Raw genomic sequence first — 17534 nt, 5'->3', positions numbered from 1 at the left:
ATTCTCAGATTCTTCATTTGTAATTGAGAAAGCCACAACCTTCTTTCTGGGTTCTTATGAGGATTAAACTAGTTAATGCATTTAAAAACAGTGCCAGGAAAGCAGAAAATATTAACACTTAGAAATGGTTCCTATTGGCCGGGCGTGGTGGCTCACGCTTGAATCCCAGCACTTTGGGCGGCTGAGAAAGGCAGATCACCTGAGGTTAGGAGTTTGAGACCAGCCTGGCCAATATGGTGAAACCCCATCTCTACGAAAAATACAAAAATTAGCCAGGTGTGGCGGCACGCACCTGTAGTCCCAGCTACTTGGGAGGCTGAGACAGGAGAATCGCTTGAACCCAGGAGGCAGAGGTTGCAGTGAGCTGAGATCACGCCACTGCACTCCAGCCTGGGCGGTAGAGTGAGACTCCATCCAAAAAAAAGAAAAGAATAGAAAAAAAAAGGAAAAGAAAAGATTCCTATTAATATTATATTATTAAAGAACTGCTGGAAACATTGGTTTTAGAGGTCAGGGCTAGGATGACTTGGGGTCACCCACATGGAAGGGATGGTTGCAGCCGCTAAGAGTTAGAAAGATTACTCAAGGAGAGCTTCTTCAGTAAGTACACAAGGCCAGTGGAGGAAGGTAACTGAATTGGTAACAGGCTCTGAAGATTCAAAAGGCCTGATGAGAGAAAAAAATAACCTAACTCAACTGGTCCCTATGTCCCTCAGTTCAACAAGTGTTTGTTAAAGGATCAGATAACCAACTGTTAGATTACAATGATAGAGAAGTCACAATCCCCACCCTCAAGGAGCTCATTCTACTGTGGAGAGGCATACAAGTAATTATAATACTGTAAGAATATGCACATGAAAAAGCCCTACTGCTACCTAAGCCTCTGTCTGGGATGCCCACTGTCTGCTCTTTTCATCCTGTAGCTTTAAATATTGGCTTCTCAAAGAGGCTTCCTCTGATCATCTAACTCATTCACTCAAATATTTTTTGAGTGTTTCCAGCACTGTTCTAAACCCCAAAGACAAAAGAATGAACAAAACAAAATCCCTGCTCTTATGGCATTTACATTCTAGTGGGGAGAGATTCACATTAAACAAAGATGCATATATTTAATATGAAAAAATAACTCTCTATGAAGAAAAATGAGGCAGGGTAACCAGAGTAGCGGGAGTGCTATTTGGGCAGAAGTCCTCTCTGAGGAGGTCAGATTTCAGTAGAAAGTTTAAGTTGTGGCATGATCTCCAAAGATATTTGAGGAAGAAAAAGACCAAGTGAAAAAGCTTCTAGGACCATCTGTTATTCTGCATACCAGTTCCTTGTTTCCTTCATAGCACATCACAGTTCCTGGAAGTCTTACATATTTATATTTACTTTTATCTGTTCTCCTCGCAAATATAAGCTCCAAGTAATGGCAAGGATCTCTTATATGTCGATGTCAGTGTCCCTGGCCCTTAGAACAGCGTCTAACCATACAAAGCTGATGTTCACTCTATCTGCTGAATGAATAAATAATTGTTGCGCTCACTAATGATAACAACTCCTAACTTTATTACCTGGCTTTCTATTGGAATCCTGACAGCTCCATGAGGTAGCTAAGGATAATAATCTACAGATTTAAAAAAATGAAGCGAAGAGTGTGAGAATAGTCATCAGGTGGGCTTCTAACAGGAAAAGGTCTCAGGGCCTACGGCAAAATTCGGAGGGAGGGGTTACGGAAAGGACAGGGTGGATTAGGCCATGGTGACTTGGAGAGAGGAGGCACGACTGGCCATTTTTCCTGAGTCTGGAAAAAGCAGCCTAGTACAAGAAGCTCCTTCGAGCGACCTCCTTAAAATAAACTTACCTGGTCTACGTCGTCCGCCATGTTTCAAACCCTGCGCCCTTTCCCGCCTCTCGCGAGAACACAAGAGCAACGTCATCTCCGGAAACGTGAGGATACAATACACCGGAAATAGAGAGAAACCTGTTGTGCTCTTTCCTGCTTCCCGCGGTTTTTTAGTGGCCACGGGTATGGGGTGGAGCTTCCTTTAGGGGCGTGACTAGGCCGCCAACGAAGGGGCGTGGCCAAGCGCACCGCCTCGGGGCGGGGCCGGCGTTCTAGCGCATCGCGGCCGGGTGCGTCACTCGCGAAGTGGAATTTGCCCAGACAAGCAACATGGCTCGGAAACGCGCGGCCGGCGGGGAGCCGCGGGGACGCGAACTGCGCAGCCAGAAATCCAAGGCCAAGAGCAAGGCCCGGCGTGAGGAGGAGGAGGAGGAGGGTGAGAGCGAGGCCCAGCGGGCTTCGCGGGAGACGCCGCCGGTGGGCGGAGGAGGCCCAGAGGCAGGGCGGGAGTCCAGACGCGGAGGCCTGGTGGAGGTTGCTGCGCGCGTTCCGCGCCGTGGGGGCAGCCCAGCAGGCCGCGGCCCGCCCTCCCCGCTGTCCCCGCGCCTTTGTCCTGCGCACCCAGAGCGGTTTCCCGCGAGCCTCGCCCGATCCAAGCTCCTGCGTAGCTTTTTTCCCGCTCCCCGTTGTCCAGAGGATACAGATGTTCAGGGTTGAACTCGGAGAAGGCAGTTATTTGTGTCCCAGGAAGACAGACGGACGGACCAGGACGTATAGAGTGATGCAGTGTACTGACTCCCGAATGATAACTTCAGCTGAGTCTCACCCAGAGTTCCACAGTGGGATCCCACCTGACTTCCCCTCATGGATATTTGATAGGCTTCTTACATTTGTCATGGGCAATGCAGAACTCATGGTTTTCCTCTTTAAATCTATGCTTTCCTCCGTTTTTCCAGTCTCAATACTTGTTATAAAGCAAAGCCCACCTTTTTCTTATGTCCACACATCCAGTCCGTCAGCAAGTCCAGTCAGTTCAGCCTCAGAGTGTATTTCAAATTTGTCCACTTCTCTTCATTTCCATGACCACAGCCCCTGTCCAAGTCATCATCACCTTTCAGTTGAGTGACTGCAGTTTCCTCTTTACTGGCCTCCCAGCTCTGCATCCAGCAACCCAAATAATCTTAAAAAAAAAAAAAAAAATCATGCCCTGCTCCTGCTTTAAACTCCCCTTGGTTTTCCATTGCTGTTAGCTTAAAATCCAGTTGACTTATCCTGGCCTACGAGATGCTACATGTTTTGGCTCTTGCTACCTCTCCTGTTTCTCTTACCACTTGTTTCCTTGCCAGATACCCTCCTTATTGGCCTCCTTTCTCTTCCTCAAATATGCCAAGTTATTTCTTGAGCCTTTTCCTTTGATGTTCCTTCTGCCTAGAGTGACCCCCCCATGGCTTTTGCCAGGGCTGATTTTTTCTATTTCTTCAAAACTCAAGTTAGACATTCCTTGAGCAAACTAAGGTGGTCCTTCCCAGATACCCCGCGGATTCTAAAACCTGTGATGCTCAAGTACCTTATATCAAATGGCCTAGTGTTTCCATGTAACCTATGCACATCCTCCGACATACTTTAAATCATCTCTAGATCACTAATAATACCTAATACAATGTGGATACTATGGAAATAGTTGTCATGCTGTATTTTTTAAATTTGTATTTTTTTTTTCCTGAAATATATTCATCTGTGGTTGGTTGAATCTGTGGATGCAGGGCCCGTGGATTGGTAGGGCTAAATGCTAAATAAATATTTTATTTATTTTTTATTTTTTTCGAGACAGTGTCTCACTCTGTCGCTGAGGCTGGAGTGCAGTGGCGTGACCTCCGCCTCCTAGGTTCAAGTGATTCTCCTGCCTCAGCCTCCCGAGTAGCTGGTGTTACAGGTGCCTGACACCATGCCCGGCTAATTTTTGTATTTTTGTATAGATGGGGTTTCGCCATGTTGGCCAGGCTGGTCTCAAACTCCTGACCTCAGGTGATCCGTTCGCCTCGGCCTTCCGAAGTGCTGGAATTACAGGCATGAGCCACTGTGCCCGGCTAGTAAATATTTTAAATAATTGCAAAATGCAGGCTGTAGAAGGAATTTCTGGGTCTCCTGAAAAAACTGGGTAGATTAGACTAGGTAACCGGCAAAGGCTATCACACTAGATTCTGTTTCTATACCGGTTATAAATTCATCATCCATTAGGAAATAGTGAAATGGTAAAAATTCGTAAACTTAGGAGGTGATTTACCTAATATGTAATATTACGAGTTCCATTTTATTCACTCATTTACTCATTTACATAACATCTTTTGAATATCTACTATGTGCTGTACATGAATGAGGTGACATGAGAGATAAACATATCTTGGAGGATCATAGAGTAGTGTTGACATGACATTTACATGTAAAACATTCAAGGCAGAGTGTGCTAAATATTGTGGAAGAAGGTACAAGGCTTTGTAGCTTCCAAAGGATTAATCAAGTTTGACTGGCGTGATCGGGAAACGCTCTCTGAAGTAGTTTGATCTGTGATTTAAAGGATGGTTGCTATTTTAGCAAGGGGTCACAAAAAGGGGCTGGTATTCTAGTCAGAATGTAATTTGGATATATGGCAATTAAAAATTTACGGTTTTAATCTGATGGAAATGCTACCTGTATTCTTCCCAGCTCAACACTTCACCTCGGTTCCAGCTTGGTAGAGCTTCAATTCTTAGTTTTATGCACTTGGGTGAATTATTTTGGACAAATATTTTAGCCCTTCTGAATTTCCTCTGTGAAATGTAATAACTGCCTTGCGGGGTGGCTGTGAGTTTTCAGTGGGATAGCATATAAAGCCAAGAGCTTTAGCTTTACCCATGTTAGGTAATTAGTTGGGCTAGCTGGTGTCATTCAGCCTAAACGGAGGTAAAGATGCACCCAAGTTTACTCTGCTAGCCAGAGGAGCTAGCAGTCAGTTCCCAAGGCAGCTTCCAGGATCTGCAGAGTTACAACCTTTGTTGTGGTTTGGTGGTTTTGTGGGGAAGCATAGACTTAGCAAGTATGGTTTGGGCTGCAGATGACAATAATTTGGTGACTATCAGTGTAGTTGCTAACACTGTAATAGTGTAGGTTTTAATAGCACCCCTGTACATGCAAATGAAGGTGATACTTGGCTGCTTTTGACAAATAGGAGAAAAGAAAACAGGCTTCCACATGATTTCCTTTGTGTTACTAAAGCACCTCTGGTTTCTTTTCATTTCTTCTCTGTGTTAACACCTTCAGTGATATCCATTAATTCCTTCAACAGCTGTTTATTGAGCGCCTACTATTTTCACGCACTGTTCCAGGTACTAGGATAATATTGAACAAGACAGATGAGGCACCTGCTCTCATGATTATAATCTGGGGGGAGGGGTACTTAGAGCAGATAACAAGTTAAAAAAAAACGGATTCACATGATGATAAGAGCTATCACCCTGTGCTAAGACTGCTGTGATAAAACTTATTTGGGTACATAGCAGAAAATGCTTCTATAGATGAAAAGAAAAACCCTCAAACTTATATGGGGCTGGGGAAGAGGCAGCTAAATGGGAATCAGTGTCAGGGAAGCCCTTTGTAAGGAGGTGGCATTTTGAGGCATTTAGTGTAATTTTGAGCCATTCATAGGAAGTTCTGGGGAAAAGAGTTCTAGGCAGAGAGAACAGTGTGTTTAAACACTCTTAGGAGGGAATGAACTTGGCCAGTTGGCTGGACACAGTGAGCGAGGGGCTGGGCAGGAGAAGTGAGCAAGGGCCTGAGCTTGGATACCAAGCTAAGGAGTTGGAATTTTATTCTGAGTGCTATGAGTTGCTGCTGGAAGGTTTACTCCGGTGTTCTTATTAAATCCCAGTAGATGGGCAAGCAGACCACAGTGGTAATTCCTGCCCTACTGAAAGAACACTGAACTCAAGGAGTCTGGTTAGGCATATTAGATAACTCAAGATTTTGGAGAGTCCTGGAAAAGAGTCTCTAGATGCTTAGGGACCAAAAAATAGCAAAGAACAGAAAGTCACCCATATTTCTGCCATCCAGAAATAGCCACCATGAAATAGTGGTCTGTTTCCTTCTAGTCTGTTTTTTACATAGCAGAAAGCATACTGTAAAATCAACTTTGCATGATTAACATTACATCATATATCGTTTTTCTTTATCTTAAAGGATGACTCAATTATATTTTGTTGTGTGGCTCTGCCATAAGTTACTTAACAATTATCTCATGGTTGGACATTCAGATTATTGTTAGATGCTTTTGAATACTATGAACATCCTTTTGAATCAGAGTTTTTGTGTTTCCTTTATCCCCCTTTCCCTTTTAACTCCTCTACCTTTCTCTTCAAACGGAAATAAAAGCTGTGCTTTTTAACCAACTAGAAAAGTTTGTGATGCCTCTGAAGTATCCTCCTACGTGCATTTTTTTAGATTAGTAGAAATTGAAGTGTTTAGCATCTTTGCCTATTATTAGAGGGCTAACTACCATTGTAAGATCCAGAAATCTTGATTTTAGGGGCACCCTCCTCAAACTGTCAAATCTTAAGCTTTATGCAACCTCTGGCCTTGGAGTAGGCAATCTGTTGTCAGATTTGAAAAAATTAATTTTGAAATAATTTGTACTTCAAAATTTTTCCTTATTTTTTGGTTTCCATACAATGTTTAAAAATGGGAATGCATAAATTCCTTTTTTATAAAACATTTAAAGAAACAACGGAATCAATGATCTAACATTAAAATAAATGCTCCTTTGATATGAATTTTATTAACATTTAATCATGATTTCATTTAGATCAGAAGGGAGAGTCTTTTTTCCCTCATGCAAAAGTATATTCTTGTGGAATATAAATACCCATCCAGAGAGTCAGCAAGACAAACAATGAAAAGACTGAATTATTAAATAATTTTATATTTTAGGTTAATATTGCAATCCCTTTTGGAACCTCAATAAAAGGTAGAGTATTTTTATTTTCTAAAATTAATTGAAGCAGAGTCATGCAAAGACAAAAGATTTATTTCAGATTCAAGATAATTTGTGTGAATATATTTGCAAAATAGAAAACTATCCTTCCCTGCCATATTATTTGTTAAAACTAATCTATTAATATAATTATTATATGTAAATAAACCATAATTTTAGATACCCCAATTTGACTAAAACCAGCAGCTTATGCATTTTTTATTTCCCTTTAACAAAAAAATAATTATTTTAAGAAAATACTTTTGAATTATTGCTGTCTTTTTCCAACTGTAAGTTTGCTGAGGTGGTTGGTATATGAGTGCCATTTGGGTTACATTGGAAAGGTTTCAGAGCAGTATGTGTTTTGAGCAGTTTGGTCTTGAAGGTTGGCAGAAATGTAGATTAATAGTAATGATGTTGTGGTAAAACTTGGACATGTTTATGTACTTAACATTTTACTTAGGAGTACATTATCCCTAAGACAATTAATTTTGGCAGATAATAAATAAGGTGCTAATTAATGGATGTTGTATTTTCCTGGCAGGAGGTTAGCTGACATTTAAGATCTGGAAGTTAGGTTTTATTTGAGTCCTATGGTATTTTCTGTAGTCATAGGAGAAGTAAAGTGCTGATAAAGGAAGATGGTTTTTACTGTGAACATAGACTAGCCGCAGGTGGGAAGAAGCTGAGAGCTGGTTGCTGACCAGACAGGGGATGGTGAACCAGTGATGGAGATGGGGTTTGGAGACAGGTCATAGAGCCGTTTTATGCCCCTGCCCATAAGCTGCACTGCCTCCACCTTTCCTTCCACCCCTCACCTTATGTTCTGTGTTGTCACCTAGATGCCTTTGAAGATGAGAAACCCCCAAAGAAGAGCCTTCTCTCCAAAGTTTCACAAGGAAAGAGGAAAAGACACTGCAGTCATCCTGGGGGTTCAGCAGATGGTCCAGCAAAAAAGAAAGTGGCCAAGGTGACTGTTAAATCTGAAAACCTCAAGGTTATAAAGGATGAAGCCTTCAGCGATGGGGATGACCTCAGGTGAGATGTCTGCAAAGCTTTGTCTCGGGTCTTGATTTTTCTCATCAGAGAATTGTGAATAATGAAAACCTCTATTCTTACTTGTCACTGGGGTCCATGGAAGATTGGATCTTTAAACTCTTCTAGGTACAACTCAGACCGGTAAGAGCTGGAAACTTTTCAGATAAGAACAGTGACAGCATGCAGAAAGTGATTTATTCATGCTTCCACAGCTGGACAGTGGCAAAAGCAGGAGAACCCAGGTCTTCTGACTCCTGGTCCAGTGCTCTTTCTACTACACAAAAATATTAGATGTATACAAAATATTTACCTGCCATTCCAGCTTTTATCTCATACTACTGTCCTCAAGCACGCTCTTCTCCGGCCCACCTGAGCTTCTCATCATTCACTGAACACATTCTCCTACTTTCTACACCTGCATTGTGCTCATGGTATTCCCTCTACCTGGAGTGCTTGCTGGCTTCCATCTTGAAGATGCAGATCTGAAACCACCTACTCCAGAGGCTTCACTGATTCTTCCCCCTTCTCTCCTCTGATGTCCTGTAGCGCTTCTAGGGAGTGTGATATGTCTGCCAGTTATTGTTACCATGCCACATACCCAGGCTTACTACCCTGTGACCTCTCAGAGGGCTGGAACCATGTGGGGTTCATTTTCATATGCCCTGTAGCATCCATTGCAGGCCCTTTTATTTGGCAGAAACTGAACAAGTATTTTTGCAATGAATGAGCATTTATATTAATATGTTGTGAACAATGATTATGAGCCCAGGGAACACTTGATTTTCTGCCTCCTAAGAAAGTTGAGGGGTGGGGAGAAGAGGAAGAACAGAGGGATAGTTTTTCATTTGCTTCATAAACAAATCCTCACTGCCCGTATCAGCTTTTCCAGCAGCCTCTAGTCCTGGGATGGGAGAGTAGTCCAGTAGAGGGCACAGGAAGGGACATGGGACAGCATGATGATTTTCCGCCATGATCCATCTCTTCTCCTTTTCTCTAGACTTCCCTTCCCGTCCCGCCCCGTCCCGTCCCCATCCCGGTCCCGTCCTTAATGGAGTCTCGCTCTGTTGCCCAGGCTGGAGTCTAGTGATGCAATCTTGGCTCACTGCAACCTCCGCCTCCCAGGTTCAAGTGAGCCTCCTGAGTAGCTGGGACTATAGGCACCCACCACCACGCCCAGCTAATTTTTGTATTTTTAGTAGAGACAGGGTTCCACCATGTTGGTGTCGAACTCCTGACCTCAGGTGATCTGCCCTGCTCAGCCTCCCAAAGTGCTGGGCTTACAGGCGTGAGCCATTGCGCCTGGCCTTCCCTAGACTTTTCTGAAGAATACCTCTGAACTTACTGCTTTCCAGTTGCCTCCCCTCACTAGTTGAATTCTATCTCCAGAGACATATACATAGAGATAGGCCACGATACTGCCAAGGAAAGCTCTGGGTCCCCCTTTCCCTCTCCCCTGAGCATTGACTGTGGTCATTTCTGCTATGTTCATTCTAAGGGGAAATTTTTATTGCTGGTGTTTTGAGAGAAAGTGGTACTCTAAAAAAAGAGTGTATTATTAGAGCTCAAGATTGATGATTGGTTATTTTAAATGTTTATACCAAAATCCTAGATAATATTCTCACTTGGTACCAAGTGCCAAAGTTTACACAAGTTAAAAGTAACTGGATACTCTAGACACATTTTATATATGAATTTGCAGAAATATATTACGTATCAGCAAGTACTTAGCCTTGAGCCATTGTTTAGCCAGCTACTTATCTATGTTATTATCTACTTAGCTAGCTAGCTGTCTGTGTCTCTTGTTATTTATGACTCACCTATGTGTAGTTACATCCCTGCTTGAAGTTAGAATGCTATGAATTTCAGTCTCCTTACATCATATTTCTTAAAGATGGAAAAGAAGTCTGAGTAGGCTTATAGTAGGATATATAAATGGAGATTTTATTCTGTTCTTTCTGGCCTCCAACTGCACATATATCACACAGATATCACAGTTCTGGAACTCATTATTATTTTGGTGTCCTCTAATTTTTCCTTGTCATGTCCAGGCACAGCTATGTTTTCTTTCACACGATCTAGATTGTAGGTTTTTTAACAGCACATCTGGTATTAATTAGACAGATGATCAGAGCACATCTTGATGAGATTTGGAACACATGTTGATGGAGGAAGTGAGGCTCAGAGCTTACTAAGCATCTTTAAATAGTTGCAACAGATTCTCAATTAATAGGAGGGGTTTTAAAAATTCCATTTAGCTTGAATGGAACACTAGGATGTCTGAGTCTTCTTCATCTTCCTTCCTGTGGTCTTTACACAGGGACTTTCCAAGTGACCTCAAGAAGGCACACCATCTGAAGAGAGGGGCTACCATGAATGAAGACAGCAATGAAGAAGAGGAAGAAAGTGAAAATGATTGGGAAGAGGTTGAAGGTGAAACATCTTTCTTTGTTTTCAGAACTGTTTGGTTCTGTTTGTTTTTTTGTTTGATTCTGTTTGGAGTCAGATCACTAATTGCAATCCTTTTGTTTTCTTTTGAGCTAATTAGACCGCAGATAAGGTTGTACTAGGGACTTGCTTTGATATATATGGAAAAACTCATGGCCAAGTTACCAAAGAAGGCTGTTTACTCTCTTCCTCTGGTGACTGTCAATGGGGTAGATATAAATAGAGAGGCAGCACTATTTAGGAGAAGGAGCACAGGCTTTGAAAGTAGTTAGAATTGGGTTCAGCGCTCAACTTTGCCACTTAGGTGGCAGTGTGAGTGAGTAATTTAATCTTGAGCAAGTAACTTCACCTCTCTGAACTGAGTTTTCTCATTGGTAACACTCTGTAAACACTGAATGTTTAGTGTGAGCCATTCACAGTATAGGCTGTAGGATTATTGTGGGGAAAAGAAAGTTTGCAAATGTAATGGGCCTAATGTATCATACACTCACAGTAAATACCAGCTAATGTTATCATCCCTGATTCCTTCTGTCTGGCCTGACTTTTCCTCACCTTTTTATTTTGAAAGTGTTCAAATTTATAAAAAGAGTGAAAAATGTAATATATGTCCTCTTCACCTAGGTTCATTAACATTTTGCCACATTGAATGTATGTTTCTCTCTGAAATATTCATTGTGGAACCATTTGAAAATAAGTTGTAGATATTCTGATACTCCACTGCTGAATACTTCAGCCTGCATTTCCTAATAATTAGACATTCTCCTGCATGACAAAATGACCTCATCACACCTACGAAAATGAAAAATAAGTCCCCAATTGTTATGAAAGCATCCTTTATGGCTGTTTCTTTTTCCACACCAAGATCCAACCAAGCCTTGTATTTGGTCTTTATGTCACTTTACTCTCTTAATATAGAGCAGTATTTCCCACCTACCGCCTTGTTTTGCTTTTCATAGCACTGCCTTTTTTGAAGGATCCTAGTCTTTTGTTTTGTAGACTGTCTCATGTTCTGGTTTTGTCTGATAAACAGTCACACATCTCATGGTGGTGTTAAACTTGTTTCAATATCCCCTGTATTTCTTGTAAACTAAGTCCAAAGACATGATTTAATTTTGATTAAACTTTTATTTTTTTTCCAAGAATCCTTCCTAGATGATGCTTTAAACCTCATCTTGCATTGATTAAGCCACCTCTAATGTCAGGTTGTTCCTCTTCTAGTCATGCTACCTTTAAGCTAGCTGTACTACCATGTCCTTTTGACATGGCCTCATTAGTCTTTGAGAACATTTTTGTTCAGCTTATACTTTTCTTGCTGTAGACTTGAAACCAGCCTTTTTTTCTTCAAGAAGCTGTGGTTCATTTTAATAGAGATTCATGTATAGAGACCAAGATCTGGCATTAGATGCATTCTTTGCCGGTAAGATGTCATGGCTTCTAGGCCCAGAGCCTCTTTCAAGGAACTTTTGCTAATGAAGTTTTCAATTAGATCCAGTTCAGCAAGTTCAGTCCTTCTCAGCTACTGTGTACAAGCAACGTAGGGGGTGAAGAGATGAAAAGGATATATTTCTTGTCACTTACAAGTTTATAATTGAGAATGAAAGATGGACACCTGAGTCATGACTCTATACAAAGCAAATTGTGCTAATTGTTATTGTGGTAATACAGAATACAGAGAAAAGGAGATTATTCTCATTTGGGTTTTTTTTTTAAAGAGTTTTAAGTATATACATACATGCATGAGTGTCAGCTTTTTGATAGAGGGGTCTGTATCTGATTCAACCCAGTATCTCTATGCTTTAGGTTCTTTATCTAAAGACTGTCTGGGTTGTGTGGGTTAAATGAGACACATGAATATATAACACTCAGCACACTGCCCGGCACATGGTAGGACTCAGGGCAAGGCATGTCTAGGGGTCTCTGTGGGCTGTCTCCCTCACATTCATGCCTCACTTCCTCCTTCCCAGCAGAACCTTGATTCTGTTCAGTACAGTAGCTATTATTATTGTTATTACTATTACTGATTTTTAAAAATGCTTGTTGATAGAACTTAGTGAGCCTGTGCTGGGTGACGTGAGAGAAAGTACAGCCTTCTCTCGATCTCTTCTGCCTGTGAAGCCAGTGGAGATAGAGATTGAAACGCCAGAGCAGGCGAAGACAAGAGAAAGAAGGTAAGCTTAGGCCCTTGCTTCTAGGCTCCTGTCACATGCAGTAGGCAACAGCTGCTGCTTAGGAGGACTTTGGAGAAACTTGTAGGGGACCAGGACTGAGTATCAAAGTGGTCGAGAACCTTGGGTCAGGAACCTGATTTACCTTTAGAGACTTGAATGAGACACCTTCGTGTCCTGGCTGGGGCTGGTGAGGGATGAGGAGAGGGAACTCCTGTGTGCCAAGGATTGAGCAGGTCATCCGTTATCTTACCTAATCCTTAGAACAGTGTTGTGAATGAGGAGCTAAGTAACGTTCAGACGCTACGTAACGTTTCAGGAGTCACTCAGCCAGTAATGGAAGAGCTGAGACCTAATCCTTCTCATTGACTTGGCATTCACATTTTCCTCACCATGTCATGCTGCAGGACTTGAGGCAGTGCCCGCCGTGGTAGGGAGCCCCTATCCTTCCCAGCATCCCGGAGTACCTCTGCAGCCTCTGATGGCTTGGGAATTCCAATGTGCGATGGGCACATTACTAGGCACAGAAGAGGGAGATAATACAAATCATTCAAGAAGTGTCAAGTTGTCTTGAAGATTAATGGGATACAGACTGAAAAAGAGATTTTACACTAGAACAGTGTCACATAAATGATGGTGTGTTAATTTAACATTAATAAAGGTAACGGTTGCTAAGGAGAGAGTCAGTAGTCGGAAGAGTTGGACAGCCAGAGAAGACTTCCTGGAAGAAGTGAGCTTTGAGGCATGTAGGTGAGGTGTGATCTGCTGCTGGTTGAGAGGAGGGTTGTCTGGGTACAGAATGTCCCAGGCCGAGGTTTGCTGGTGAGAAGGAGCCAAAGAGCCTGCAGGGAATAGCTGGCTTGCAGACGGACTTGAGTAGCACAGCCTTGTGTAGGGAAACAGGGAGAGGTGATTCACTGTCATCCGAGGAGAAGGAATTGCCTGGGGGAGTGGAGTCTGGTTTCAGTTCCCCCCTTCATTCCCAGATTTTTCACTATGTGTTGCAGTGAAAAGATAAAACTGGAGTTTGAGACATATCTTCGGAGGGCGATGAAACGTTTCAATAAAGAGGTCCATGAGGACACACACAAGGTAAGGGCAAGGAATGATGGGGAAGGACTCTTCCTTGTCGGTGGAAAGAGCTTGTGCTCACCGAGGCTTTATTTCTGGCTTTGCTGCTCTGTGGCCATGGCAAGTTTCTTACTCTCTCTGAGCCTTTGCATCCTCATCTGGGAGGTGGGGGTAGTAATAGTGTCTGTCTTGGAGGGTGGTTGTGTATTATAGGTAAGGTAACTTGCAGCACAATGCCTGGCATGCAGCAGAGGCTAAATAAAAAGCACTTGCCTTCCATCTCTCCTTTCAGCCATTTAATGTCATTAATTCTAATCTCAGCTGCAGGCACTGGCTTTTGACTTTAGCTGACAGTTATTGAACACTTGCACACACCTAGCAAGGTGCTTGGCATGGTGGGGATAGAGACTTGGATAAAGCTTATTTCCTACAATTGAGGAGTATCTGATCTCTAGATGGAACAAGGACTTCCAAACAGAGAAACTCAAGACTATGCCTGGAACAGTGAAAGAGATCAGCGTGGCTCTGTGGAGCTGGGGAAGGCTTTATGTAGGGGAAAGGATTAGAGCCAGGTCTAGGAGAAAAAGTTGAAGACTCTAGCCAAGTTGTGGAGGGGACGGCGAGGTGCCCAGCTCACCTGCGTGTGTGGAGTATGTGGGTGTTGGGGGGTGGGGGTGAAGGGAGGGTGGGCTTTGGTTGCCCTTTGATGGATGGTGGGCTGCCTGAGAGGATAGTGATGGGATGGGTGAGTTGCTTTGTGTGCAGCTACTGCAGAAATCTAGAGGTGCAAGGATGGTGACGAGGTTAGAGAGGGGTCGCCTCCCTCACCCAGGCCTGGGGCACGAAACGAGACAGCTGTGTGCCTTTCACCTCTTGTTGGGTGCTGGAGGTGAAAGAAAGGGAAGATGACTCTCAGGTTTGAGGCCTGAGTGAGGAGAGAGAGGCAGCACTATTGATTAAAATAGGGAGGCTGTTAGTCGGGGAGGAGGAAGCCAATGTTGAAGGGAAAATGACACAAAGCAGTGTGTGAAAAGAGGTGAAGAGGTCATATAATCATTTCAGTAGGTGGATGAAGGGTGGGTTTTGGGGTCAGAGGAAGGGCAAAGATGTGGAGCCTGTGACAGAGAAGGCTGGGCTCAAACACCCAGAGAGGTGGCGAGAGCAGCCCAGTGAGCCCAGTGGGGTGCATCCCGCCGGCTTCCACAGGCTTCCAGCAGTCTCTCCAGCTCCACTCCACTTGCCTTTCCTTCTGATCTCGCGGAGCAAACCCCAGACATGGCAGCAGTTCATCCAGAAATCTTTCAGTATGTATCTCTGAAAGACAAGACCAAAACAAAAACAGTTTGTATTTTGAAAACAAAGCAATTTGTATTTTGAAGCTTTGAGGTTTGATGATTCCTTTGAAGGAATGAGTATACAGAGAGAAAAAGAGAGGGTCAAAGACAAGCTTGGGAAGTGGCCAATGCTAGTGTTTTTACTTTCTTATATGTAGAAATGGCAACACATATTTCTTGTCCACAGCATGTCTTGACTTTGGCAGCAAAAATTCCTCCTGGTGTCCGGCCTTCCTTCCATGCTGCCCCTTCCTCCTTTCCTCTTCACAGGTTCACCTTCTCTGCCTGCTAGCAAATGGCTTCTATCGAAATAACATCTGCAGCCAGCCAGATCTGCATGCTATTGGCCTGTCCATCATCCCAGCCCGCTTTACCAGAGTGCTGCCTCGAGATGTGGACACCTACTACCTCTCAAACCTGGTGAAGTGGTAAGGCCCTCCACTTGTCCTGCAGAGCTGGGGAGTGTAGGATTTGTGTTTCTCTCAGAGGCTGGGTTCAGGTCACTTCCACAGACCTTCCCTGAGGCGGTAACTATGTATCAGGTGGTGGGCATGGCATTGAAGATAGAGAAATGCCAGGTATGATCTTGCCCTGGTAGAGCTGCCAGACTGGTGGGGAGACAAATACATACCAGGTAATTACAGGATGGCATGAGGAGTGCCCTGGAAGGGGTGTTCACTGGGGACTGCAGGCTCACATAGCAGGGGCGCTTTTCTCAGCTGGGAGGTCTGGGAAGGCTCCCCAAGGAGGTAAAGTCTGAGCTGGGTCTGCAGTGATGATAGGAGTTAGCTAGACAGGCTGGGGAAAGTAGGACAGAGACAGGCGGGTCTCACGATTCACTCCCTCTTTTGATTTTCTTGGCTGGAAATGAAAATTCCCCTTTGCCCTGACCTCTGACACAAGGAATGCCTGCTTTCTCCCCAGGTTCATTGGAACATTTACAGTTAATGCAGAACTTTCAGCCAGTGAACAAGATAACCTGCAGACTACATTGGAAAGGAGATTTGCTATTTACTCTGCTCGAGATGATGAGGAATTGGTCCATGTAAGTGATCCTCCCGGATCACTGTTTTTTATCAGTACTGTTAACTAATGATAATGGCAGCCATGTGCCAGATGCCATTCCAGGTGTGTTACCGACACTACCTTATTCAGTCCTCATAATGACGTTGATAGCTGCTGAAGCCCAGAATAGCTACATGATGCCTCTAAGGTCTTTTCCTTGGTGAGCCTGAGAATCGAGATTGGGATCAGAGTCTGAGTGGAGGGCCTGTATGCTTTCCTCCCTATCGCCTCTAGTTCTGGTGTACCAAAAAGCCCGTAGTTTTTGGTCAGATGTGCTAGAAATATTTTCATTAATTTTTCCAATTTTGTCTTCAGAAGTCCCAAGGAAATGTTTTTTCAAATTGGATGCTGAAGTCCTTGAGAACGTGTTTTTGTACCTCACATTTGGGTGTTGACACTGGCAGGCAGCAGTGCAGTGAGGAGGGTTCTGTCCATAAAAAGGAGTCATGATGGCAGAGTGCTCCAGGGACAGGCAGGCTTTATCAAATGCCTACAGGCACCTGTAGGTAAGGCTCTGTCTGAATAAAACAGAAACAGAGATGGAAGTGTGGTTTTATCCCTAGAAGATTCCTATTAATCCATACAGTTCAATCTGGGAGTCCCAGATTCTCTGGAGAAAAAGATGGTTGACATCTTTAGTTCTCTTCTTCCGTGTTGGCTTTAACAAGTCTAAGATATTTGGCAAGGCTGATAATTATGTTATAATATGCTGCCAATTTTTTTGTTTGTTTGTTTTTGTTTTTTGAGACAGAGTCTCTCTCTGCCGCCTAGGCTGGAGTGCAGTGGTGCAATCTCAGCTCACTGCAACCTCCACCTCCTGGGTTCAAGTGATTCTCATGCCTCAGCCTCCCGAGTAGCTGGGATTACAGGTGCCCACCACCATGCCTGGCTGATTTTTGTATTTTTAGTAGAGATGGGGTTTCACCCTTCACCCTGTTGGCCAGGCTGGTAACTCATTAATATTTTAGTATTGTCCTCCCAGACTTTGTTCCTGTGTATGTGTGTACGTATGTATTTGTTTTGTTTATTTGTTTAAGCAAAATAGGATCATACAGCTTTTAAAGAGGGGGTACAATTCAGTGACCATTTAGTACATTTACAATGTTGTGCAACTACCACCTCTATTTCCAAAATGTTTTTGTCACCCCCAAGGGAAACCCTGTATATACCCATTAAACTCCTCATTGTTACCCCCCCGTCCCTGCTCGTGGCAACCACCAATCTGTCTTGTGTCTCTGTGGATTTACCTATTTAGGATATTTAGTATAAAAGAAATTATACACTATGTGGCCTTTTCTGCCTGTCTTTTGCTTAGTATAATGTTTTCAAGACTCATCTGCATTTTAGCATGTATCAGTATTTCATTAATATTTATAGCTGAATAATATTCCATTACATGTTTATACATTTTCTCTATCCATTTATCCATTGGCAGACATTTAGCTAGTTTCCACCTTGTGGCTGTTGTGAAGAGTGTTGTTAATAATGTCTATACATATATTTATTTACATACCCTGTTTTCTGTTCTTCTGGGTATATACCTAGGATTGAAATTGCTAGGTCATATGTATATTCTATATGTAATTTTT

General features: G+C 43.1%; 2 protein-coding genes across 8 annotated transcripts in view; one reads left to right on the top strand and one right to left on the bottom strand.

Moving 5' to 3' along the window:
* Positions 1-2049, bottom strand: part of LSM3 (LSM3 homolog, U6 small nuclear RNA and mRNA degradation associated) — a 60407-nt gene extending 58358 nt beyond the window's left edge. For 3 of the 4 annotated variants that reach the window (XR_010155501.1, XR_010155502.1, XM_016940531.4), the window contains exon 1: positions 1844-1950. Coding sequence is in view for 2 of the 4 variants with exons in the window: in XM_016940531.4 (XP_016796020.1) it covers positions 1844-1864 (21 nt within the window). In the remaining 2 variants the exon portion in view is untranslated. Of the gene's footprint in view, positions 1-1843 lie in introns of all 4 variants that reach the window. The other variant, XM_001157526.4, reaches the window with a different exon arrangement.
* Positions 2050-2085: 36 nt separating this feature from the next.
* The window catches only part of XPC (XPC complex subunit, DNA damage recognition and repair factor), a 33435-nt gene continuing 17986 nt past the window's right edge, over positions 2086-17534 (top strand). For 2 of the 4 annotated variants that reach the window (XM_024355347.3, XM_063806628.1), the window contains exons 1-7: positions 2128-2261; positions 7670-7865; positions 10183-10295; positions 12355-12478; positions 13483-13567; positions 15151-15308; positions 15805-15925. In XM_024355347.3, the coding sequence (XP_024211115.1) occupies positions 2156-2261; positions 7670-7865; positions 10183-10295; positions 12355-12478; positions 13483-13567; positions 15151-15308; positions 15805-15925 (903 nt within the window). In that variant the 5' untranslated portion in view covers positions 2128-2155. Of the gene's footprint in view, positions 2262-7669; positions 7866-10182; positions 10296-12354; positions 12479-13482; positions 13568-15150; positions 15309-15804; positions 15926-17534 lie in introns of all 4 variants that reach the window. The other 2 variants (XM_003309637.7, XM_063806629.1) reach the window with 2 other exon arrangements.

The sequence above is a fragment of the Pan troglodytes genome, chromosome 2 (genome assembly GCF_028858775.2).
Source record: "Pan troglodytes isolate AG18354 chromosome 2, NHGRI_mPanTro3-v2.0_pri, whole genome shotgun sequence".
Classification (NCBI taxonomy): domain Eukaryota; kingdom Metazoa; phylum Chordata; class Mammalia; order Primates; family Hominidae; genus Pan; species Pan troglodytes.
The sequence above is the reverse complement of the archived record's forward strand: the minus strand, read 5'-3'. Positions and strand labels throughout refer to the sequence as shown.